This window comes from Ammodytes marinus (assembly GCF_949987685.1).
Source record: "Ammodytes marinus genome assembly, chromosome: 9".
Lineage (NCBI taxonomy): Eukaryota > Metazoa > Chordata > Actinopteri > Uranoscopiformes > Ammodytidae > Ammodytes > Ammodytes marinus.
Window position 1 is genome coordinate 19,182,856 of NC_137213.1, and position 26,258 is coordinate 19,209,113.

The window sequence follows — 26,258 nt, forward strand, 5'->3', positions numbered from 1 at the left end:
TCCTCAACAACTTAACGGACATTTTCTCCAAAAGCCACAGGGAATCTTCATTGACCAAACTTTCTTTTGTGAATGCAGAGCATCTATAAATCTAATGCTTCCATTAAAAACATACCTAGTTGAAGTCCAACTGTTTTCGCTATGTACGGCAAGATATAATACATTTATAAAGAGTAATTAAAGAACTACAATGTATTTATCATTTCAGAACAATAATAAGTTAATGGTACTGAGCCTATGACCATAAAGAAAAGTGCTAAAATAGAAATGTTGAATGTAGAAATGTTTGATAATCCGGCACATTGTAAAATGAGAATAAATGTTATGTTCTTGTGTAGAACTGTGCTTTGTTGTTGTTTGATATTTTGGACTTAGAATTAGGTTAGAAAATGAAAATTGTTATCATGGAGGTTTGACATAGCAAACACTCTTTTAGTTGTTTGCCTGCCTTCTGTCCTGTTTTGCCTTACGGGCAATTCTCTACAATAATGAGAAACAAGAGCTCTTTTAGAAAAAAAGAAGAGAGAGAGAGAAAAGGAAACCATGTGCTAACACTGCTAAGGGTGATAAATGGAATTCAGTCTCCATGACAAACAGTGAGTACAGAGAACTGTTGGATCATCCGTTTTTGTCCTGTGGCTTGAAGTTGCCACAGTTGCCTGCACGCGGTACAGAAGCATCCTTGTCTCATCTCCGCCATGATGTGTGCATTTGAGGAATGTGTGTTTATGTGTGTGTTTGTGTTCGTGTGTGTGTGTGTGTGTGTGTGTATGTGTGTGTGTGTGTGTGTGTGTGTGTGTATGTGTGAGTTAGTGTGTGGATGTGTGAATGAGTGAGTGAGTGAGTGAGTGAGTGAGTGAGTGAGTGAGTGAGTGAGTGAGTGAGTGAGTGAGTGAGTGAGTACGTGTGTGTGTGTGTGCGCGGTGCGTGCCTGTGTGTTTGTGTTGTGCATACACGGCACAGCAGATGCTTTTGTGTGTGATTGTGTGTGCATTGTTTTTTCCTACCAGCATAGGGGACCGGGGCATCCTTGTCCAGAGCTACAAGCGGAGGGTCCAGCAGCACCGTGTCCATGTTCTCTGTGAGCACGCCGTGGTAAGACGTCTCTATCCATGGCTTGTGCTTGTTGACTGTAGAAGAGAATGGAAAAAGAGGAGAAATACAATGAATGTCACTCTCTTCCATTTGATACTTTTCATTTCAAGGGATTGCATTATTGTGAGGATCGTTACTGTAATTCCCCCCCATGCTTTTGTCGCTTCTAAACATACCTTAAATACGCTGAGGAAACTCTTCACTTTTTTATATTACAGATGACAGGAGAACTAATCACAGTCTGAGGGTACACTGTAAAAAGTAACCAGGATTTCACAATATTTAACTGTAAAATTTGACAATAAATTACTGTGAAAATCACTTTACAGGCTCTAACTGTAATGTTCACAATATAATACTGTAATTTCAAATGTTACTGTTATTTACTGTGATATTTGCATTACAAGGATTTCACAACATGTTACTGTAATTTTCCACAGTTAAATACTGTATTCAGACCATTCCCTGTGAAAACACAGTAATTTACGTTAACGCACTGCATTGTGGGAGGTCCCGCGACTTTTAACCGTCACCGAGCAGTTAGCTGCCATTCGGCGCCAAGTGAAGACAGAGGAGGAAGAAGCTTCAATGATAAGGTAAGTCCCTCTCAGTTTTAGCATTAATAGGTGGTTAATTTAAGTTACATTTTTTCCATGATCTTTAAATTTTTTTTATGAAAATGTAAAATGTTTCTAAAGCTTAAAATATGCTTTTATTCCAAATATTGTTGACTTGATATACTGTTGATTTTGAAAGGACGTGGACTGATTAATCCACATGTAAGCACACTCTTACGGAAAATATTGAACTTCGAATGGATATCAATGTAAAATGTGTCTTGTGTTTAGAAAAAAGTGTAAATGTGGTGTTTTTCCTCTTCAATTAATTAATCAGCTGGCTAAACTGTGTCCCACTAATATGATGTCACTAGTTACTTTGCTGCCGCGGCCAGTGCCTATCTACGGCTCTGATCCATAGACTGTATATATTCTTTCCGTCCAGCATAAACCCTGTCTACCATGTAAAGGTGCTAACGAGCCAGATCTAGCTGTTGGACGTGTAGGCTACATTTCTTTGGTCCATGTTGTTGTTATAATGGCCGATCTGTTTATTTTGTTGTCTCTCATGCTTTTGAAATGACAGTGATGTATTTCCTATTCGCCAATCTTTGCAGATAGAATAAGAATTTTAAACTAGAAAATTCTGCAGACATTTTAAAAGTGCAAGCCCCCCGGCGCCGACCGGCAGCCCCGCATTCGTGGTTAGAGGTGACCTTGGATGAAATTTAAACGCAACTACTAAACATTCTACGCAGAGGGAGGGATGGGTGGGGCAGAGACAGCTGAGCTGCCCCTGCGTAAATGTTTTGGTAAATGGCGGCCATGTTTTGCAAGCTATTCTACTAATCTTGAAAAACATGGCCGCCATTGACCAAAATGTTTATGCAGGGGCTGGGCTTAGCAGCTAATTTCCCTTAACTCATTGAACATAGGTCCTATCATCATGAAACTGGCTGGAAATGGCAACATGTGTGGTAGCATGTCTCCCAAGGCTTTTAAAACCCAATCCATATAGGGGGCGACACAAGCGACCCATAGCTCAGAAACACACATACAGCTCATGGTGCACCACAATACAGCCTCTTGGACCATAGGGGTCAGCCATGATTCATTAATTGTTTTACCTTGGGGGGGCCTGCACTTTTAAAATGTCCGTGAATGTTCTAGTTCTAAATTATTATTACAATGGCAGGGCACAGCAAATCCCGTGGCATATGAAATGAAATTGTCATGATCCTGCTTGGGCCTCTAGCCCTTGTGTTGTTTTTTCCCCTTTACCCGTCTGTGTTCTGGTGTAATTGCAGGGTTGGAGTCAGGTGTGCTGGAGTCAGTTCCCAGCATTCACAGCTGCCATCAATCAACAATCAACTGCTCTTCATATACCCGGCCCTACCTTCCAGACACTGCCAGATTGTAAACTCTGTTACCCAGTCAGTAACTCTCCAGCCACCTAGACCTTTTGTAGTTCCGCCTGCATTTAGCTTGTTGCTAAATTCTGTTCTTTTTTGTCAGTCTCCCAGCCTGACTCCAGCCACCAGCTCCAGCCCTCGTCAGCCAGCTCTCCCTCCCTGGACCCCTCTGCCTGCCTGCTCTTGCCTGCCTCTGCTCGTCTCCCCGGATTCTCCCCTTGGCACTTCCCCCTGGACCCCCATGCCGGTCAGCTCACTCCAGAGCCCGGCCCAAAACCAGGGTTTTTCCTGGCTCAGAATGGGCCTTTGGGGGGTCAGTACGCGACCGACTTTTTTTGGGGTCGCGACAGTAAAGGCAAACGGTTTGTGTATTTTAAGAGGGGTGTTGGGTTGGGAGAGGGGAGTTTCTGTCCAGCTCAAGAGCATTTCAGTCAGCCTGTCAATCACTGTGTTACCATGGAGCTCACTGACGCTTATGAAATCACAATAAACAACCTATATATGAAGTCAAAATACTAATAATGACTAGGCCTACCTATTTAGGCCTAATACTTTAATTGTTTCTAATTGATCTAAACCATGGAAGAAGGTAGGGCTGCTCGATTATGAAAAAATCATAATCATGATTATTTTGAGTAATCACATTGTGTTATCACGATTATTAAAGACAGTTAATCATTGATTTAAGAACATTATGCATTTATTTTACTTTTAACAAGGTTTTTTTCTAATAACACCATGACTTTGGACTTTAAACAAAGGCCTAATTGAACTGAAAACAGGGAGAATAGAAATAGGCTAAATAAGTGAAACGTATTTTTAATAATTTAAAAAAAATATGTCAAAATAAAAATAACCAGTTGTAAATGGTGTTGATAGGGCACGTCTTTTGCTAGCATTGAATGTAAGGGCATGATTTATTTATGTCATGGAGCTGGCTGGATAGGCAGTTGCATTGTAGTGTTGACAGTTGTGGTGGCAGGAGTCAAGGAGCTTTAAACTTCCTGTGTTTTTATTCATTGATTGCTTGGTCATAGACCACTATGATTCGACTTAAAGTGAATAAACAAATTGGTCGGGATGTTTAGAGGTGCAGATCAGGTCGTATCACTTTTCTTTCTCTCTCTCTGTCTCTCTCTCTCGGTCGCGTATGTCACGTTACTCGCGTGTGACAAATCTTGCACATTATTTTAGTCTGTTGTGAGTCTGAAGTGTTTTCAGACAACACAATTAGTTTTACCTTTATTCTCGTCATCTAGAAGTTTTTCAAAACACCCGGCAATGCGCAACATCTCCCTCCTACTCTGGACGAGCCGATAGCTAAACTCAGGTAAGGGAGGGGCCGAGCGGAGCTCACGGCTGAAAGGGTGCGCTGCATTTATAAGCCTGCATGCCCAGGCGAGCGGAACAATGATAGTTTAATAACGATTATCCCCGACCTGATTTATTTTTTTACAACTGAGATTGCAAGTAATATGACTGGAATGGCGCGGAAATGGAAACACATTTAGAGCCGTTTTAAGTAGAATTTTATTTATTTATCTATATATATAAAAAATATAAAACACTTTGGCGCTGAGGATTTTCCTTTGGCGGGCGCTAAAATTCCTTTGGCGGGCGCCAAAATTTTTTGAATGCAGGAAAAACCCTGAAAACCCCAGATTCCTTCTAAATAAACTAGAGGTGGGCATAGATTAATTTTTTTAATCTAGATTAATCTAGATTAATTTTGAAATTAATCTAGATTAATCTAGATTAAAATGGCTCATTTGAATTCATTCATAATATGTGTGTGCTCCTAAATAATGACTCAAAGTAAGTCTTTGAGAACGTGTTTCTCAAGCCAGGTGGCGCATCAGACCAGGGGCTCATCTCCTGTTTCCAACATGCATCACAAACTGCTTGAGGAAGCTGTTCTACTATGATAATTGGTGATGAAAATAAATAATGTTCAACAAGATGTACTTGTGTTTACAAACTGTTTATTCAGTTAAACATGAACTTTGAACTGTAGGCCATAAGAGGTAACGATGAATTGTTTAGGGCTGCAACTAACGATTATTTCAATAATCGATTAATCGGTCGATTATTTTTTCGATTAATCGATGAATCGGATAAAAAAAAATAAACATTTGTAAATGCTGCATCTTTATTCAAAAACTGAACATTACTTCAAATTCACAGTGCACACTGAAGTGTCAAAACACCAGGTTATTGCTCCAACGTCCCGGAACTATTAAAAGTAATATTAAATGATAAAAAATTAATAATAAACTTAACTGGGATAACACAAAAAAAAACATACAATGTATGATATACATTTATACAGTATAAGGGATGTCCATGGTAAACCAGTCAACCGATAATATTTTTAACCGGTAAATACTAACGGTTAAAAAAATTAAATCATCTTAATTTCTCTCAGATGACAGGAGAGTTAATTTGTATTGATATTGATACCATTTTCAAGACTCCTTAACGATCCAAGTCTTTATTGATATCAAAATTGATAATTTTCTATTATTTTGTTGAAATAGAACTTGTATTATTGCTTTAATTGCTGATATGATCATAGCTCTAGATAGGACATTAAACAGGTCATAATTCCATTCCATCTTTACTATCTATTTTATCTTGCTGGGAAAACAAGTTTCGCCAAAATCTCAAATTTCTTTTTTTTTGTGTTGCATTTGAACACATCAATCATATTACTGAACCGGCCTGAACACATCACAGTTGACATGTTTGCTACTTTTTTTAAGCTAACTAGCTTTATATCCTTCCGATTTTAACATGGATTTAAAATCTGGATCACTATTTTTAACTGACGGGACTTTCTACACCGTTCGGTTGTATGATTACTGCCGCTGCATTGAATGACTGTTGATGCGCCGATGCCGACTCTCCGAGCACGTCTGCACACCGTCTGCAGCAGCAGCTGACAGAGTTTTTTTGGACTAGACGGATACTGAGTTGATGGAGTTTTTTTTAACCCAAAGAAAGCAAAGGTACAACACTTTTATATAGGCCTGCAGTCCAGTGTTAGATATGACCAAAATACAAGCTGTGGCCGCTCACACTATAGCTTTCCCGCACGTGAAGCGAGCCTTCACGTGCGGAAGGGGGTTCACCCCGACGGCGAACAGCATCTCCCCTGAGCCGAACAGGAGGTGGAATTAAGAGATTAACGGCGATATTTTTTTTATCGCCCGATAAGAGTCTGGCGTTAACGCAGCCGTTAACGCCGTTATCGGCCCACCACTAAAATAAACCCTCTTAAACTGGTACTGTCTCTGCGCCTGTGTCCTCCCTGTCCAGCCGTTACAGAAATGGCATGTCACAGTCAGTGCGTTTACATGCAGACTCATAATCGGATAACTAAACAAATAAGACTTCAACAGGACTTTTAAACTGCATGTAAACACCTTTATCCGATCTACTTCGCACACAAATCGGCACAATAACGGACAAGAGAAGTCGGATAAGAACACCTAGATAACTCGTTCATTGTCGGCATTCTCTCTGCATGTATACAGGGATCGTATATCGCATATCGGACTTCTCGTTCTGTGCTTGTGTGTCTGCGCGTTATAGGCTACACCATGGGTTATTGCCGGAAAAGAACCGGACGTGGCTCTAAAACCACTTGTTGAAAGCATGGTTAAAAGGTCTACAGCGCCACCTAGCATAGTGGAGACAGACATGCATCGGACATTTATCTGATTCCTGAAAGGCCATGTATACTCAGACAAGTGACACGGTCCGTTCGAGTGTCTTGTTCGATATGTGATAATCCAATCTAGTTGTGCCATGGAAACGCACTGCGTTACAGCTGCCATAGGTTGATTTGGGATCTCTGCCACTCAGACTTATGGGTTACCGTGCCCTGCCAAACCGAACTGCTACTCAGTGGAAAGGATGAATAACTATTGTACATTTATAGTTGAAAGCATGGTTCATAAAGTTTGATTCAAAATGTTGTGTTTTCAAGGTTTGGAATTGTGAAACACACACACAAACATTACAACACTTTGCACCAGCAGTATATATATGTATTAGTTAATGTGAAAACAAAACTACTTAGATCAAATGTTTACGTCACAAAAACACAAGTTCAGATTTTTAGGCTTAAAAATTTAATTATTTCTACAGATTATAAGGTTCTCCGAATCGTACTCCCAATTTGATTGAAAAAGTGAAATGTATTAATGTGTAAATAAATATTGAATTGAAAAAATTGCCTGTTTTCTTTGTTTTCCTTTTACTTTAGACGCATGTTTTTAAAGTTACAGTATATCGCTATATCACAGTAATTCCATGGGAAAGACAACAGTGAATTTACAGTAAATTACTGGCTACCTAATTGCATTACTTTCACAGTAAAAAATGTAAAATACAGCTATTAATTGTAATTTAAGTACCACAAGGTACCGTAATAACACAGCTATATATTGCTATATCACAGTAATTCCATGGGAAAGACAACAGTGAATTTACAGTAAATTACTGGCTACCTAATTGCATTACTTTCACAGTAAAAAATTTAAAATACAGCAATTAATTGTAATTTAAGTACTGCAAGGTACTGTAATAACACAGCTATATATTGCTATATCACAGTAATTCCATGGGCATGGTAACTGTGAAGATACTGTATGCAGTTGTATTTTTATTGTAATTTACTGTGATTTATTTACTGTAAATTACTGTGAACTATTTACTGTGAAAGACATGCAATTAGGTAGCCAGTAATTTACTGTAAATTTACAGTATTTTTTTTTACAGTGTAAGCTATGTGACTATAAGATTGACTGATGTGACTTATACAGCCTAACATCAATGACTGTATGGCTCCTATGTTCTCTAACAAAGCCCCAACTAGGAGCCACAAACAACACAGTTCCTCAGATGTACAAGAGACACAGAAGAGAGCGATAAAAGAATGACCTTTAACATGAGTTGCATTTGTTCTCCTTTCTCCTCCCAGTACGTATAGACTGTACACACATATTGTCTCATAATAACTATGTTGGGCTGGGGAGGCTATATATGTAGCCATGTGTCGTCTCACAAATGGCTACACTGCCAGTTGTGCTCAATGGGGCACCGTGTACACCAGATGCTTCAGCCAAAAACTGAACCATGCCTTTGCTGTAAAGGTTTAAACTTCTAATACAGTACCTTCACAAACTAATTATGCAAACAGCAGCGTCTCAGCAGCCCGGAAAATAAATCTTTAAAAATATGCCACTCTGCTAGTGTTCTACAGAATGAAGAATTCAGCCGTTATGTCACCAGTGTGATTGAAGAAGTCAAAGAGGATGAGCTGAAGATTAACACAGATCACTCGTATAGTTTCTGACACTAAATTAAAACCTCATCCCACTTTCTTGCAGAAGGATCTCACGAGTGAAGAGAAACCAGTGTACAAGCCACTAAAGCAACATATGTGCACACACACACACACACACACACACACACGCACACACACACACACACACACACACACACCCACATCTCTGGAGTAAAAATGTCCCCCTTTTGCAGGCAACTGAGATGTCAACTTGACCTTCAAATTCATTGAAGAGTAAAGCTTTGTCTCATGCCAATGAGCAGATGACATGCCCATCTGGCAGCGATTTAAAATGCATCAAACCATTCCTAGAAAACCTTCTCACAGTTTCTCATCTGCTTGAAGAAAATGCAATACTTTTTTTCCCACCCCACCAAGTCCAGAGAACTGGGTCAAAGTAAAAAAAAATAAAAAAAACAGAAGAACACAGGTCTGTACATAGGAAATATCAGTCACACAATAAAACTATGCCTGTGTATTACCTCTCATTCACACTTGTCAAATTTGCCTGACAGAATCTGAAAACTACTGATTATTGTAGACGGGACACCCGCCCTGCTGAGACCAGAGTACACAGTGGCTTATAAGAAGTGAAAGAGAACAACGGGTGAGGACGTCATTTGTAGAAGTCTCATCTCATGCTCACGCGGCAGACAGAAAGCACTGCAGCAAACAGCATGACTCTGCTCTGCAGGAAAGTGGAGAGAGGAGACAGTGGAAGTCTGTTCTCCGGAGGTGTTTAGAGCGTCTTTAATAATGGAATAATGTGTTTGTTATGGTGGAAAAACCAGCACATTAAAGCATGCTAACATACATGTGTAGGTACAGCTTCACACTTCTATGATAACCCACAGCTTGGGGTGACTATATAATTATAAACCAGACTTTAAACATGTGCACCATTCGAGTGAGTCTTCATTTCTATGTGCATGCACCGGCGAGGGTTATTAAATATGAATTCCATCATGCTCACATAGCATTCCATTCACATTTGAAGATGTCTTTGCTATAAGACAAACAGCAGCCTTAAGCTACAGCAGTTTACTCATGGGTGGCGGGTTCAATTTCTGGCTCAAGGTCTTACATTTATCCAAAACAAATTGGGTGGCAGTTGAGGCGGCAGTGGCTGCGACTCTGGGAATCTAATGGTGTATAAGAGTGGTTATGTAGAAAGAGCATACAGCAGACCATGGAAATGGGCTATTTCCAAAATGTTTTTTACTGACATATAGTACTATAAATCCATTAATGATACATTTAAGATATTCATCCTTGACCTCCTTGAGCTGTGCTGCAGCAATGAGAAAGTGAGGCAATCCTGCAACATACAAACCTGGAGCTGCCTTAAGCCATAATATATACCATGCAGCAGCAAGAGTCTATGTCTATGTTGACATTGTCAAAATTACAATGCTAACACGCTGATGTTTTAGAACTTGTAATGTTTAACACACTTGGCTAGCATTTGCTACTCGGCACTAAACATTTAGTACACCTAAAACTGAACTGTCATTCAGTTTGAAGGCATTTGGTCACTAGGGGTGTAACGGTACACTAAAGTCACGGTTCGGTACGTACCTCGGTTTTGATGTCACGGTACGGTACGGTACAGTACGGTACGGTTCATAGTTAAGGGAGAATGAACAGCTTTAGCTGTCAGTAACTATCTGACAGTATGTAACATACAAATACAATGCATACAAAATCTAAAAAGAATACTGCTGCAATTATCCAATAAATAAAATACTTATTAAATACTAGTGAAGGTGCAGCATGAACTAAAATTGCAGTGAAAAATAAAGCCAGTGTTAATGCTCAGCAGGCTCTGTAAGCTGGTATGTAAAAAAAGGGTATGTCATCTTTAAGGGTATTGTTGACTTTAAAAAAAAAATATATTACTGCTGCTCTCTTAAGCTCTGAAGTGCTCTTATAAATATAACAATTATCAAATTAAAGTGCAACTGCAGCATCAATTAAATGACAGCTTATGTATTTTCAGTATAAAAAAGCAAATACTGTCTGGGTTTGCACAGCTCGATTTTCTTCACAGTAACGGTGACCTGGATGGTGCCTTTTCAAATGCTCATGCATGTTCGACGTGTTGGCTCCCTTTATATGTCCATACATACATAGGCGATTGCGGTGAAACAATAACCTGTGTGCCGACATTGTTCCACACGTTTATCACTGTTTTCATAATTCTACTGGAATCCGAAGTTATCCCTCCAACGGGATTTGAATGACAGGGGTGCGCCTGCGAGCTCCGGTTTCCTGTTGACTTTCGCCATGCAGTTCGCTCTCTGTTTGATAGCACTGTATAACATTTTTATTTGCACTATTCATAGACTGTAAAAGAAAGGAGGGGTAGCCTACTAGTAGGGATGCAAACGGAACACTTGAGCGGAGAGGTGTGTATCTCCTGCTCTGACCGCAGCTGGGAGGGGCTGCTGCGCAAGTGTGTCAGTGCTCTGGGACGGGGGAGCTTATGGCCTCGTTTGAGATGTCGCCGTCTTGCTAAGACCTGCGCAATTATGGCGCTGAGCGCACAGCATTTATGCAGCATTTTTGTTGTGCGCTCAGCAAGACGCGCGTCATAGTTGCGCAGGTCTGAGCAAGACGGCTCCAAGTCGAACGAGGCTTATATGTCCATGCGGGGGAGGTGTCTCGGAGGCAGCCGCTGCCCGTTTAGAAGTAAAGAGTGATACATGCTTTAGCGACAGTCTCCAAAAGTCACCAATAACACCAGAAAAAGTAGCTAGATTTGTCGCTAGTCGCTTTTTTGAAAAAAAGCTGCCAGGAGTCTCAAAAGTCGCTAAGTTAGCAACACTGCACCCTCATGCTGTGCTCACCATGGACATAACAGACTCTAAATCGCTGGCTGCTACTGCGCACGTGCGAGCGAGCCGGAGGCTAAATGGTCCGGGGAGAACTCCGACTACAAGTTTTAAGTTCCACAACGCAAAACAAGCCTGTACATTCGCCATATATTAACGCTATGTACACCACGAACGGACCGCGGTCCACCTCTGTAACACCAAATACGTGCCTGTACCGTCACGGTACGGTTCAAATACGTGTATCGTTACACCCCTATTGGTCACAACCCAAAATATTTGTCCTAATGATGCAGCCAAGGTCTAGTCAAGGCAGGGATCAAATCACCCTGAAGTGGAATACCTGTACAAGATGTCAAGGCCATCCATCCAAAAGCCGTGGAGGCATTTTACTCAAAACTACAAATGTGAACCTCTATGTGGTGAAAGAAAGTGAATCACCAACGTCATTAGGTTACATAGTCTGTGAGCCACGGATATCTAGACCCAGATAATAATACATCTCATAGAGATGGTGATATATTTCACAATCACAAGATAAAAGGCCTAAATCATCAGGATTAATCGTTTTGGCACCACAGATATCTGTACAAAAAATATAATGGCAATCCAAATGATAGGTATCAAGATATTTAAGTCCTTTCTACTAATAGACGAAGGTGGTGGACTGACAGACAGACATTGCTGATCGTAAAGCCCTGTGGCTAGCATGGCTCATAAGAGACATTGTTGTACCATTGAAGTGTCAATGACTGCAACATGCATGTCATCTTTGGCCATTTCCTGAGAAACATCAGCCAATACAGTACAGCATCGCACAGCTAATTCATTTAGTAGGAAACAGTCTAAAAGTGGATCTGGTACAGCCCTGGATAAAATCCGACATGTGCGTAATAATAACACAGAAATCCTGGAACAAGATAGTGCCTTCCTGTAAATAACATTACTTCAGGGGATTGTCAACTTGTCAACCATTGTATTAAAAATCAAAATATCTGTTCCGTGTCTTCCCTTGGGAATGAGGCTCATGAAAACATATTACTGTAGGGACACGGCCTGCTTGATAATCTATATTTAATTCGGGTCTCGGCTCATATTCTGAGAGACACCGAAATGACTGTGCTATGTATCGATCAATATGGGTGACGCCAAATCCATTTCTTTTTAGCACTTTGATTACAATAAGGTTGCATTTGAAGTAAAATAATCCTTCCATAGAATCCAGCAAAATACCAAGGGAAAGATAACAAGGGCACCAAACCACCACCACCGGCAATAATAATGAGAAGTACAAAGAAAAGAAGGGAAGGAAATGGAAATGGAAATGGAAATGGAAAGAGAAGACAAACCTTTTAAAACAAGGTAGAAAAGGGTCAAATCAGAGTGGACTTTACATCACATTTAATTGTGTCTCCAAAATATTTGAGAAGATATCGAAAACATGTTACAGATCTTGCTAGTATGTCTTACTAAAATGCTTTATACTGTTGTAACCTGCACCCAAAAAGAAACCTATAGAGTGTGGAAGAAAACCTCTCTGCTTTTCATGCAATTGACATCAGCCACTGAACAATCTAGATACAGAATTTAGATGTTCTGTAATGCAGGGTAAATCATCATAGACGTCGATTACGGGGGGGATGGGGGGTACATGTACCCCCCACTTTTCGTCAAGACTCATTTTGTCCCCCCCACTTTTTAAGCCGGACATGGAGTGCGTCCAGCCGTATTAAAACACAGCGTTAAGGTCTCTCTCTCTCTCTCTCTCTCTCTCTCTCTCTCTCTCTCTCTCTCTCTCTCTCTCTCTCTCTCTCTCTCACACACGCACACACACTAGTTTGCACACCAGAGAAAACATGCTCCGAAGTCTCCGCTAGTTTGCACACCAGAGAAGACTGATGCATTTCAATCAGCAGCAGAGAGACAATGGCGAGTGGTTTTAAGTGTCCCATTGTGAAGTGTAAACTGTAGGGATTACCATCCTCTATGCCCACTAATGACTGTTAATGTAGCGGACACTAACAGCAGCTTGTGTCGCGGCACATGGATACTGACGATGTTGTTTACAGTGACGTGCGGTCAGGGTAGGCGCCGTGTGCAAAAAAATAAAATAAAATAAAATATTTTTTTTATTTAATAAACTTATATTTGTATTATTACTGTTACTGTTAATTATTTCGATCTTTACATGTAATCCGCGATTACTTTAAAAAAGTGTAGACGTTTTGATTCGAAACGTGGCAGTTAGTAAGTTACGCCAAAAAAATATTGTGCCTTTGCTGTTTCCCATTCATTGTGTACGGCAAAGAATCAGTGCCTTTGCGCCTATTCATTGTGGACGGCAAGAAAAAAGTTTTCGCGCATGCGCACTTGATTCTGTATTATTTAACATGTACGCAAATAAGCATAATTCTTTGTGCCTTTTTTACGTAAATGGTATGCCACATAAGCCTTTACATTACATATCATTCATGGACCAATTAAAATCGAGATATTACTAGACATTTACGCAGCTTAGGCCAACGTCATTACGTTGGCTATGCTCATTCACGTCGCATTACCCCCGCGGATTTTTAAGTCAACATTGCAGCTGCCGTGCCCGCAGATATTTCAGACTGGAGTTGGATATTGGATTATAATTTAAAAAGGAACAGAATGAATAGCAAGAGAAAGGCCTGCGCCAGCCTTGGACGGTGTACAGCAGCAACAGGGACAAACAATGTTCGAGCATTTCAAACGGACAGGTAGCCTACATGAACGGAAGGATGCTAGCTAGCTGTGCTGTCAGTCAGACTGTCACTGGATTACTATCGTCTTGCTTATTTCTACAGCCAGGGAGTCAGATTGGTGAGTCAGAAACTTTTTTGGGGTTTATTTAATAATAAAGTTGGATGAATTGATACCGAGTGCAATCCATTCTGCATTTTATATTCAATTGAGCAGTTGTGTTTTCATTGTTACTGACGGACAAACCTAAGCTCTGCAATGTGGATAAATGGTTACATTCTGATGCTGGACAGGTCCATGGGGCATACTGGCTACTGGTACTTTATCTATTAAGATAAAGTTTATGGAGTGGAGTTGCCATCAGTTATGCTGTAGTCCTACATAATGATGAATGCTGTCTTTTATTTTTAAGTTGAATAGAAGTAGTACCGGTAGTTTGAATCGGCGAAGGTTTGACTTGTTGCCTTACGTTTTTTCGGCCCTCGGTGTGAGGGACGGCCGGGTCCGTTAAGTCGATGGATGCGATGTTTAATCATTTAGACCAAACTACAGTAGGCTACGGGCAAACCTGAAGTCACCGTCGTGACATTTCATATACGTCCCGTCTGTGTGTGTGAGTGAGTGAGTGAGAGAGAGAAAGAAAGGGAGGAACTTATTTGAAATCGGCCGTGCGTGCCTGTTTGTTGTTTATTGTTTTTGATTTAACAATATATAGGTTTAGAGAAATCTGGCTTTCAGAACTCAGTGCCTACCCACTCACTGACCTCACCGCACATCACTGGTTGTTTATCAAGAAGTAATTGAAGCTGATCATGGCTATGCTACTAGCTAGGTTGCCATGGAGACCGAGGCGGAGTAATATTGTTGTGCGACAGTCCAGCCGTGCTTCGGCTCGATGTGCTCAGTCGGAACTACCTTCCCAAGCTCCTTTTGTTTACGTCATGTTTGGTTGGGCTACGGGGAGCAGCTAGTGGCTCATATGTCCGCTGCTTTTTGAAAATGCTTTTTTCATCAAATGTGTCAGACATCAGTGTTTTGTATACATTGTATTCATTAGTGAGCGGGTATGCCGTCTTTCAGAACCGTTCATTACCTGCACTAAAGAGAAAAAAAGATGTTTCCTCATTGTCCCCCCCACTTTTGAAAATGCACTCCAGAATGCCTGTTTGTCCCCCCCACTTGTTTAGCCAAATCGACGTCCATGTAAATCATACATATCAGCACCACCAAGAATACGCTACACACATAATCGAAGTATGAGAGAGGAGAATAGAAGAATAACGACAGAACATCAGTGCTACTGAAAGTTGAGCCTTCAGACTGCGCAAATCTACCTTGACCTCCCAGTGCCGTGCTAGAATGAACAGTAATTAAACTTGGATGAGCACACCACACGTGCAGCGATATACTCTCACCTACTGTATGTGCACATGCACCAACATAACACCCTGTCATCAAGTCACCACGTGAAGTGTGAAAGAACATGACAAAAGTGAATTACAGGAGGGAGAACGAAGCAGTAAGAGAGAGACAGAGAAAAGGGAAGATATGAACAGGAGTCAGAGGTATGACTGACTGGGTCGAACTAAGAGTGGGAGGGAGTCAGCAAGAAAATGTGACAATTAGAAGGGAAGAAGGGACGGCAGGCATATCTAGCAATTGCCATGTGAAAAATAGCCTGCTGCCTACATATGTAATTGAATCCTGTTTTGACATCTACGTAGCTCAGGGGTGGCCAACCAGTCAGAGACAAAGAGCCACATTTTTTACTGTGTTACTGCAAAGAGCCACATCGTACACACGGGTACACACAGTGGCGATTCCAGGAAATTTTGACTGGGGGTGGCCAAGGTGGGCCACAGAGTTAGAGTGGGGTGGCCATCACACACCTGAATGAATAGCATGTGATATGCTGTACAACCAATTCAAAGATGATTTATAATCCCAAATGCCCAAATCATGTTAGTATCCATTGTAATGTTTGTCAGAAAACTAAACCCCTGAAGGGGGGTCTGGGGGCATCCCCCCCAGAAGATTTTTTTGTGTTTTTAACATGTAATCTAAGCATTCTGGTGCATTCTCGCGAAGATAATAAAGGAAAAAGTCAATATTTATTTCAGCTCAGATGAATAGTAAAATTAGCAAGACAACATAACTTGCTAGCAGCCAGATGCCTAACAACTGGACAGAGGGACGGATGACCACTAGCTTTTGACCAAATATCTTGCTAAAAAAATAAACCTTTATTTATGAAAGTCTGCCCTTGCTAAGAACATGTTACACTCGCTAACTACAAACTTAAATTTTTTTATTCAGATTTCAAAAATCTGCTGGGACACGTGCCCATACACATGCATGGGTGGCACGCATGTCACAAGCACACTTATGCTGTTTTCAAGACCTTTGCTGACCAGAGACCAGTTCTAGTGGCCACAGTCCTACCATTAATTTAGTAATTGAAAATTGCAAACTGATCTCATATCAGTGGATTGGAGTGTTTGTGTGATGAACTTGGCAACTACCTATCAAAAAAAGTTAAGAAAGAAAAAAAAATACATATCTCTGAACTAGGATACATATCAGGAAAAAAATTTAATTAAAAAAATAAAATGAAAATAAAAAATAACATTTGAACTGGGGGGGGGGGGGGGACAATGGGGTGGCCAGTAAGATTTCAGGGGGGGGGGGCGTTTTTATTTTCGCGGGGAGCTTGCACATGCATGCACAAGCATTATTTATTTAAAAAAAAAGAAAAAAAACAGGGGGCCCCACACTAGGACTTGAAACGGGCCCCCAGATCGTTAAGGCCGCCACTGTGATAATGACAGGACTGGACTAAAGACGACAGGGCAGTCATTTTCAACAATGAACATTGTGTGCACTGCCTCACACACAAACTCTCAGTTCAACCAAGTCCACAAACAAAAATATAACAATTTAAAATTGCGTTTTTCTCTTACTATGCATGTTGCTTTGTGGGACTTACTTTTAGAACTGAAGAGCCGCAAGAAGCTGGGCAAAGAGCCGCATGCGGCTCGCGAGCCGCGGGTTGGCCACCCCTGACGTAGCTCATAGAGTTCTCCAGTACTTTATATATGGAGAAAATTCATTATGAGGAAAAGCAGAGAAATTTAAACAGATATGGCGGCCTTTCCTTGACTATATAACAGTACTGAAGGGACCTATGACACCTCGTTGACTTTTTATTATCTGTCTATTTTCTTTTCATTTGCCTATAGTTTAAACAATGTAGTTGAAAGTCATTGGAAACCTGTGAAGTAGAGTACGCCATGATAGTTGTTTATTTTATTTTGTCTTTTGTTTTTGTCTTCTTTTTTTCAGTTGTGTGTGTATGTTCTCTCCAAAACAAATCCAAAAATAAAGTATTTAAAAAATAAATTAAAATAATATGCACTTGAATTCCTACTGGATACCTACATGCCCAAGATCATACATCATCAAATAATAGCACTTATCCAAGGGGCCTCAATTTCTTTCATGTTTGGAAAGATTTTTAAAGGGGCCTCCAAAAATGTTGCTTTAGGAATGGCTTTGAGATGGGGATGAGACGATGACACCGAAAAAAAAAAGAAAAACCATACCAGTAAACTGAGGCTCTAAAGACAAAGGTTGTTGAATGCCACAAGTTGTTGTTAAGCCACTTGGCTCAAATGTGTTATTCGAAATATCGGGCTATATGAATACAATTTACTTGACTTGTATAGTAATGGGGTAAATGTGATGTCCCCTATTTGAGTCTGTTAGGAGATGTTTGTCACGTGCCATTTCCCTCATTCACACTTTTTCCTGTCTCCGTCTTCTGTCAAAACAATCCAATACTTGTGAAAGGTCATACCAAAATCAAGAAAAATTCCAAGGTAGCAGCCCCATTTGTCATATGTCCTCAGCCTACGTCTTCTCTTTGTTCCTGAAACACTATATATGCTGTTGACTGCAAAAATTAAAGAGAAAATGCAATTAAAAACAACAAACGGTGCAGAAGGCCCCAGCAGTTATCTAATGAGGCAATTAGTAATCAGCTAGATAATGATGTTAGTAAAAAAATGGTTCTAAAAGATAAATAAATTAAAAAACAAAAACAAAAAAGAAAAAGAAAGAAAAATATATAAAGTTAAACTGCTTTCTACTGACATATTTAATAAAGACATCACTATTTGTGCCAAAATACTTTTTTTAACATCACATTAATCACTTTTGGTGTCATCTTAATTCATCATTTTATTCTAGGATTAAGCATCCGTGTCTATAAAATGCAGCCCAGAGATAATGGCCTTCTCCGCTTTCTTTTTGCTTCATTAAAATAACAAGAATAAAGTACAACTGACTTGCATCCAATCACTGTTCACTACATTTAAAAAAAAAATTAAACGCTAGACGGTTTAAAATGCTTTTCTATTATCTCACACAAAAAGGGTTAGATGTTCATTTTCTACATACAGTCTCCCCTAACACCGTAGCGGGGGGGGGGGGGGGGGGAGAGACTGTGGGGGTGAATCACAATATGGAACAGTATCTTTTATTCTTGCTTTTCTCTAATGAGGCGGTTAAAACAAATCACCTCATTGTAGACCTGTCTCCTATAGTGGCGTTGTGTCTGTGTGGGAAAAAAAAGTCTTTATGGCGCTATTAGTTTAACACTAAAAGCGTCCAGAGAATTAAAAGGGCAGATTCAGAGCCACTCTGCTCAATGAGGAGGTGGATAATTCAGTGGTTAACAGTGAATCTCATTGAGTTACACTTCTACCATATCAATTGATGGCAAGTTAATATCTAAGCTATGGAGGAGGTTAGTTATGTGTATAGCAGTTACAAAACAGACACACAATATCAAGTTCAATCAAATGTATCTGTGTATCAAAATATTTTCAATGTAACTTGTCTATGTTAATTATATTAATAATGACACAAAACTGAACATATTACTTATATAGTAGATCATTTGCAATATTGCTTAATAATAATATTAAATATATCTTCTTCAAGCACTGAAATCCCTTAGTATTTTTGGTTGCTGCCCATGGGGGATGATACTTCCTTCTTCCTCAGAGTGCAGTGATCATATTTTATGTTAAGAATGGACCAAATGACAAATGTAATGGTAAAGGGGCCATAGAAAATGATCACCCAAATCTGCACCATCTATAGCTCACAAGAGCTATTTGGGGGTATTTCGGTTGATTCTTTTGGTTCAGTCTAACCGCTATTAAAAGCTCTGATAAATACTGTTTGTAACCTGCCCAGTACAAAGCGGCCTTCACAGAAAACTTTAGCAACTTGCTGGTAAACATAGCTTAGCATTTAGCAGCTAAAGAGCTAGTTATTTGGCATAAGTTTGTCACATGGACAGAAATACAACTGTATGTGTAAACAGGCAACTATTTGCTTATACATTTGACAACTGTATAAGGCCCATGTCGGTATTCAACACATGAATGCAGCTACAACCAAATACATCCTAAAAGTTTTATTACTACTTTAACTTTACATTCCTGCTTCCTCCCACATGAAATTGCCATGGATTGTTTTCTTTTCAGGGATAAGAAAGCGTTCCTTCCTTGAGGGACGAATGCTTGTAAAATACAGCATTAAGTCCCTATGTGAATTAAACAACTCCACAGACCATTCAGGGGGGGGGGGGGGGGGACTAACATACAGTTAAATCCATTTGTAGCAACTATATCCGAAATAAATGAGGCATTAGCAACTCCAATGCCCCAAGAGAGGCGCAGGACAGAATCATTACATTATGTCCATAAGTACTGTTAGCATCGACTCTGACTTTTACGGCCCCGGTGCTGAGACGTTAAGATGCAGTTAGTGAGAACGCAGTAATTAGGCTTATTGACTGTTGCTTTCAGAAGTCCTGCACTTTAAAGCAGAGCTAGGTGGTTGGAGCTGGCCAAAGGGTCATTCTCAGAACATTAGTTCTTCCCACTCACTTTCTCCCAGGACCCTTCCTCCTTGTGCATTTAGATTGGCAGGCAGTGCTGTTGTTTCTCTAGTGTTTTTTCTTTTCTTCTACCAACTCATTAAAAGGGGCCATAAACTCTGATCTCCACCAACCACAAGCTATAAAGCCCCCCCCCCTCCCCCCAAGTTGTGAAGGCAATTAGATTACGGAGATTTTGATTTAATTTGGTTTAGGCCACAATCCCATCAAGACAATATGGAGGTTACTTTTTATTTCCAAACAACAATATATGAGATACCAATGTGCCATAATTGCGCCGCGTCATGCCACTACATTCCTTTTCCCTTTCCCCCAGCTGACTGCATGTAAACAAACTGTGGAGGGGAACCATAGCCACTGTCTTTAATTGGCATCACATATACTGTATTGCACATAGACTAGTAGCAGCAGTGCAATGTCTATGGCAGAAAAACAAAAACAACTGCAGAGTTATTTGGGTATCTCCCACAGAGCGTGCAGGTGTCAGTGCATCAGGGGGTTTGTGAAAAAAAGAATAAGAATTATAATAACATGGCGAAAGTGAGATGTTGAGTTTCCCTACCGCTAAAATAACGAGAGATAAATATTTACAATTACAGAGAGAGAGAAAAAGAGGAAGAAAGGATGTAGGTTAGGAAGTTAATGGTCTGTATTGGTATTGTATCTCGCAGTGAGGGTGAGATGAAACTCAAGTTGCTTTCTCACTCTGGTGGATCTGATGAGTCGGCAGTATCCTGTGGAGACTATACAGGTTTAGTGGGAGGAGTTGCTAGAGAAAAATGACAACCATTCTGAAAAAGTCCATCCAAAACAGATGAAAATGGCCACCTGTGTGCTCTGCTGCCTGTATGATGTACAAGATTTACCGAGCTCAAAACATAAGAATTGGCCGTCTCTCTAGCTTACAAAAACATGGCATTTGTCTGAAAGAATTATGCAAGCTTTGATTAGGCAGAGGACACCAAGTCTTGATTATTTTATCAATCAAAAACACAACTTGCTTTGGCATCGATTCTAAAATTAATAAACCGGTGTCATCGCATGTTAAGGCGAACATTTCAATTCATGTAACTCCCTGTTAACTGTTCCTCAGCTGTGGCATTTCCTGACGCCAGGGCTTAAGTGACAACCCCGGTGGGTGAGTCTCAAAATGTCAATCGTCTGCCATTAGAGTGCTCGGCATTCACTATAAGGAAATATTGAGCCTTGTTGAAAGAAAATCAGCATGCCTGCCATCCGGAATTGAACTTGATAATAAAAAACCTTATTTGTGACTTCTTATGAATCATCTTCCGATTTACAGCAGTACAATGAGAGAGAGAGAGAGAGAGAGAGAGAGAGAGAGAGAGAGAGAGAGAGAGAGAGGAAGCGTTTCTTGGAGAACCAACAACAACGTCTCTGAGTAGGGTTCTGCTGGTATAAAGAAATGCAGAGTGCACTGAGTGATGGCTTACCGTCGATTAGTTTCACTGAGTGGGCCAATGAAGAGGCACAACACAAGGATGTAAAAGGAGTTAAGTGAAAGCGGAATTGGTGTGGAGGGAAAAAGGGACAACAAAGAGAGAACAGAGGTGGGAAGGGGAAGGAGCAGTTATCTACATTAACAGAAAGCAGCATGTGGCAGTGGATGGCACTGTGACTGAGTGGATTGAATGAGAAAGAGACTTTGGGCTCAATGCAGACTTGGGGGCCCCATTTGATGATCAACCAGTGTAAATAGTCCAATAGTACCATTTGAACTTTGTTCTTCAACTCACTTTTTCAATGCAACAATCGGCTACTACTACATGTCAAAAGGAAAAACTTCAAACGGCTGAAGTGAATGAGTGTAGTTTTGCATCACATATTCAGTAACAGTGTTTTACACCTTGGAGACGAAGCAGACATAAAAGAGAGGGTGGTAACTGGGTGGTAACTGATAAGAACAAACTCTGCTGAATTTCCTGAGTTGAGAAGATAGAATGCATCATACTTCAACATAGTTTTGAATTGCTTTAAATGATGTACTCAATGTATGCACTAGTTTTACCGGTTGCCAAATAAAGTGATTGACAGATTGATTCTCATTTAGCATTTATCAAATACATTTGGTTAAAAGCTGAGTGTATTCAGTATTATTGGATTCGTAGTTGGCGGATTTCATACTGGATTTGAAATTGAAAAAATATATAAAAAATCCTTTGCCAGGCCAACCCACTAACACTAACTCCCTGACTCAGAAGTGTTTTCTTATGTGTCACATTAGATCACCAGTCTCCTTGCTCTGTTAGACTGGTTAGTTTGACATTTAAAACACCAGGCTTAGTGAGTATGACACATAACTCAATCCAATCCATGAAAAGTTCTACTCTGGCATAGACATCTATTTGGCTGCTGCACTTTCTTATTCTCTTTTTTTTTGTCGCTGACATACATCTATGCTGTATCAGTTGTTGTGAGTCTGACTGTCTCTAACCTCTCTCGTCGTCTGTCTCAGAGGTTGTACGTCACTGTGTGCCATGGTAAATCTGTCATCTAAACCTACTCGACCATGTCTGTCTGATGCTCTCTCTCTCTCTCTCTCTCTCTCTCTCTCTCTCTCTCTCTCTCTCTCTCTCTCTCTCTCTCTCTCTCTCTCTCTCTCTCTCTCTCTCTCTCTCTCTCTCTCTGTACCTGTCAGTTGTATCAGGAAACAGGTGTAACGTGTCAGGCTGACAGTGTGCTTGGACTTTTTCCTGGGTTGCAAGTGAAGAAAAAATGTAATCAATCGAGCTGGGGGAAAAAAATTAAGAATGACAGGTCAGTATCGGCAATGCCAATCGTCAGTCATAGATGGGAGGACATGTTTAATATGTATCAAATAGCTACTGATGAAAACAATCACAACGAGGTAGGTGGCAATTAATACTGTTATTCTCTACTCAAAGCCAGAACTCTGATCAATAATACAATATGTTTTAACAGTCCAACATCTTAATGAAGTCTTGTACAGTGCCGGGGTGGTGGTTCCTATTTTCAAAAAGGGGGACCAGAGAGTGTGTGCCAACTACCGGGGTATCACACTTCTCAGCCTCCCCGGCAAAGCCTACTCCAAGGTGCTGGAAAGGAGGGTTCGGCCGATAGTCGAACCTCGTATTGAAGAGGAACAATGCGGGTTCCATCCTGGCCGTGGAACAACGGACCACCTTTTCACTCTCGCAAGGATCCTAGAGGGGGCTTGGGAGTATGCTCATCCAGTTTACATGTGTTTTGTGGATCTGGAGAAAGCGTATGAGCGGGTTTCCCGGGAGATACTGTCATGGTCTGTCTTGTCCTGTCTTGTTTTTTGTGGTTTCCTGTTTTATTTTGGTATGTCTGTCTTGTTTCCTCCCCATGTCCTGTCTAGCTTCCCTCTTGTTGATTGCTGTTCCCTTCCCTGATGTGTTTCACCTGTGTCTCGTTATGTCTTGTATATATACTCTTTGGCTGTGTCTTGATTCAGGGGTTGCAGCCTACGTAGGCTGCATTTGAAGACCGATTGCGTCATAGCGGTGCGCAAAGGCTGTCCCATTTGCAAGGCTCCTTGCAAGGATCCTCATATGCGGCCGAGAAATGCAGCCTTCGTTTCACGGTTTTGAAGGCTGCATCAGATGTATCCTTCGTGGCCCAACATATCCCAAGATTCATTGCGTTTTTTTCAGAGATTGCATGAAATAAAATAAAAAATAACAAAACAGCAACGTGTTGCTCCATCTTCTTAACTTTTATCTTCCTTTCTTTTTTTCTTGTACTTTTTTTTCTTTTCGTCTGGTAGGCAACTTCTTTTTCTTTTTTCCTCCATTGACAGGGCTGTCTCCGTTGGCAGCAATCAGGGTTGCTAGGCAGCACAGGAGCGGCGAGTCGTCACGCAAGGTAACTGCTTGTTACGTAAACCGGAAATGCTCGTAAACGAAGACCTGCGGAGACCGTCTCATTTAACAAGGCTTGTTGGCCTTGGAATCGGCCTTAAAATCGGCCTTCATAGGCTATAGCCTTCATAGACCGCGAGACTGCGTCCTACCAAGTGCGTGGTCTCTGTAATGGGACATAGCTGATGTGTTCATTTGCTCCTTGTCCGTTAATTTTTGGTTTGTCGTGTGGTGTCTGGTGAGTCTTGTTCTCCTGTGTTGCCTGAGTTTCCCGTGTCTCTTCGTCTCTGCCTTTTTGCCTTGTGACTGTTTTGCCATTCCGTAGTTTTTGTATTGATGCCTGTTTTTGAGCAGAAATAAATGTTCTTTTGCTGTACGTCTGCATTTGGGTCCTGCTTGCCTGCCTGCCTGCCACACATCGTAACAGATACTGTGGGGGGTGCTGCGGGAGTATGGGGTGAGGGGGTCCCTTCTCAGGGCCATCCAATCTCTGTACGCTCAAAGCGAGAGCTGTGTCTGGGTTCTCGGTAGTAAGTCGGACTCATTTTCGGTGAGGGTTGGCCTCCGCAAGGGCTGCGCTTTATCACCAATCCTGTTTGTGATATTCATGGACAGGATATCAAGGCATAGTCGTGGTGGGGAGGGGTTGCAGTTCGGTGGGCTGAGGATCTCATCTCTCCTGTTTGCGGATGATGTGGTTCTGATGGCATCATCGGTCTGTGACCTTTAGCTTTCACTGGATTGTTTCGCAGCCGAGTGTGAAGCGGTTGGGATGAGGATCAGCACCTCGAAATCTGAGGCCCTGGTGCTCAGCAGGAAACCGATGGATTGTCTACTTCAGCTGGGGATGAGTCCTTACCGTAAGTGAAGGAGATCAAGTACCTCGGGGTCTTGTTTGCGAGTGAGGGAACAATGGAGCGTGAGATCGGCCAGAGAATCGGAGCAGCAGGGGCGGTTTTGCACTCGCTTTACCGCACTGTTGTGACGAAAAGAGAGCTGAGTCGGTAGGCAAAGCTTTCGATCTACCTGTCAATCTACGTTCCTACCCTCACCTATGGTCATGAAAGCAGGGTAATGACCGAAAGAACGAGATCGCGGGTACAAGCGGCCAAAATGGGCTTTCTCAGGAGGGCGGCAGGCGTCTCCCTTTGAGATAGGGTGAGAAGCTCAGTCATTCGTGAGGAACTCGGGGCAGAGCTGCTACTCCTTTGCGTCGAAAGGAGCCAGTTGAGGTGGTTCAGGCAGCTGGTAAGGATGCCGCAGGGGCGCCTCCCTAGGGAGGTGTTTCAGGAGCGTCCAGCTGGAAGGAGGCCTCGGAGAAGACCCAGGACTAGGTGGAGAGATTTTATCCCCACACTGGCCTGGGAACGCCTGGGGATCCCCCAGTCAAAGCTGGTTAATGTGGCCCGGGAAAGAGAAGTTTGGGGTTCCCTGCTCAAGCTGCTGCCCCCGCAACCCGACTCCGGATAAGCGGTTGAAGATGATGGTGATGATGACATCTTAATGAAGACCAATTAGAAAGAGAAAGTGAATTTCAGATTAACACAGGCTGGGGGACAGCAGTGGAACAAGGCATACATACCAACCCTGTCCCTCAACCGTTTTCCTCCTGCATGGCACCCCTCGGTTCACTTTCTTCCGGAAAATATCTAACATACATGAATCCACAAGAGGGGAAATGGATTGAATTCTATATGAAATCTCTCCTAAGCTGCAAGAAATCCGTTTCAATTACAAGCACAAAATATGTTCCAGTGTGCGCTCTTACAAGAAGGGAGCAGGAAATGACTTCATCTGCGGAGTCCTCAACAGACTGACACTTTGAGGTGTAAAAAAAAGGTGAGTCTGTTCCCATGAAGAAGGTATCACAAGAATACATCCCAAAGATGCCACATTCCCTCTTTGTGAAAAGAGGCTATGAATAATATTTGTAGGATAAGCAATATATAATGTATATACACAGACAAATTCTCTTAAAGCTACTACGAGTAAGTCGGCACGTTGGCGACACCTTTGAACAAAAGCGGTAGTATTATTACGACGCCAGCTGTCGTGAAGCTGTTTGCTTGCTCGTGCAGGGCTGCAAGATTCAAATAATCAGGAAGCAATATGGTGCGTGTCCGTGTGTGGACTCTTTTCGGCTCGGTGAGAGTGGTGGTGACACAGCATCTACTAATGCCAGTAAGTGCTAAACACACCTGATTGCAATGAGTTGATGCATTGTCACCTCTCACGGAGCTGAACGAGTCTTTAGTAGGCTACCGCTCATTCATTTAGGAGTAAACACTGCAGTCTAGGTTCACTCCGTGAAATTGTGTAGGCCTATACGTTGCTTGGCAACGCCCTCCCACCCGCCTATCACTCTCCCTTTTTTGCTTTTCTTCATTGCATTTTCTTTTTTTGCTTTGATGGTTCAGCCCCGTTATCAATTATGACGACAAAT

The 26,258-nt window shown here is 41.4% G+C and overlaps 1 protein-coding gene across 1 annotated transcript in view; it reads right to left on the minus strand.

Annotated features, from left to right (window-relative positions):
• LOC307255907 (calsyntenin-2-like) overlaps window positions 1-26,258 on the minus strand; it is a gene marked incomplete at both ends in the record, with an annotated part of 179,531 nt that overhangs the window by 91,296 nt on the left and 61,977 nt on the right. The window contains one exon of the mRNA XM_080034729.1: window positions 1,008-1,130. Coding sequence (XP_079890855.1) covers window positions 1,008-1,130 — 123 coding nt within the window. The remainder of the gene's footprint in view (window positions 1-1,007; window positions 1,131-26,258) is intronic.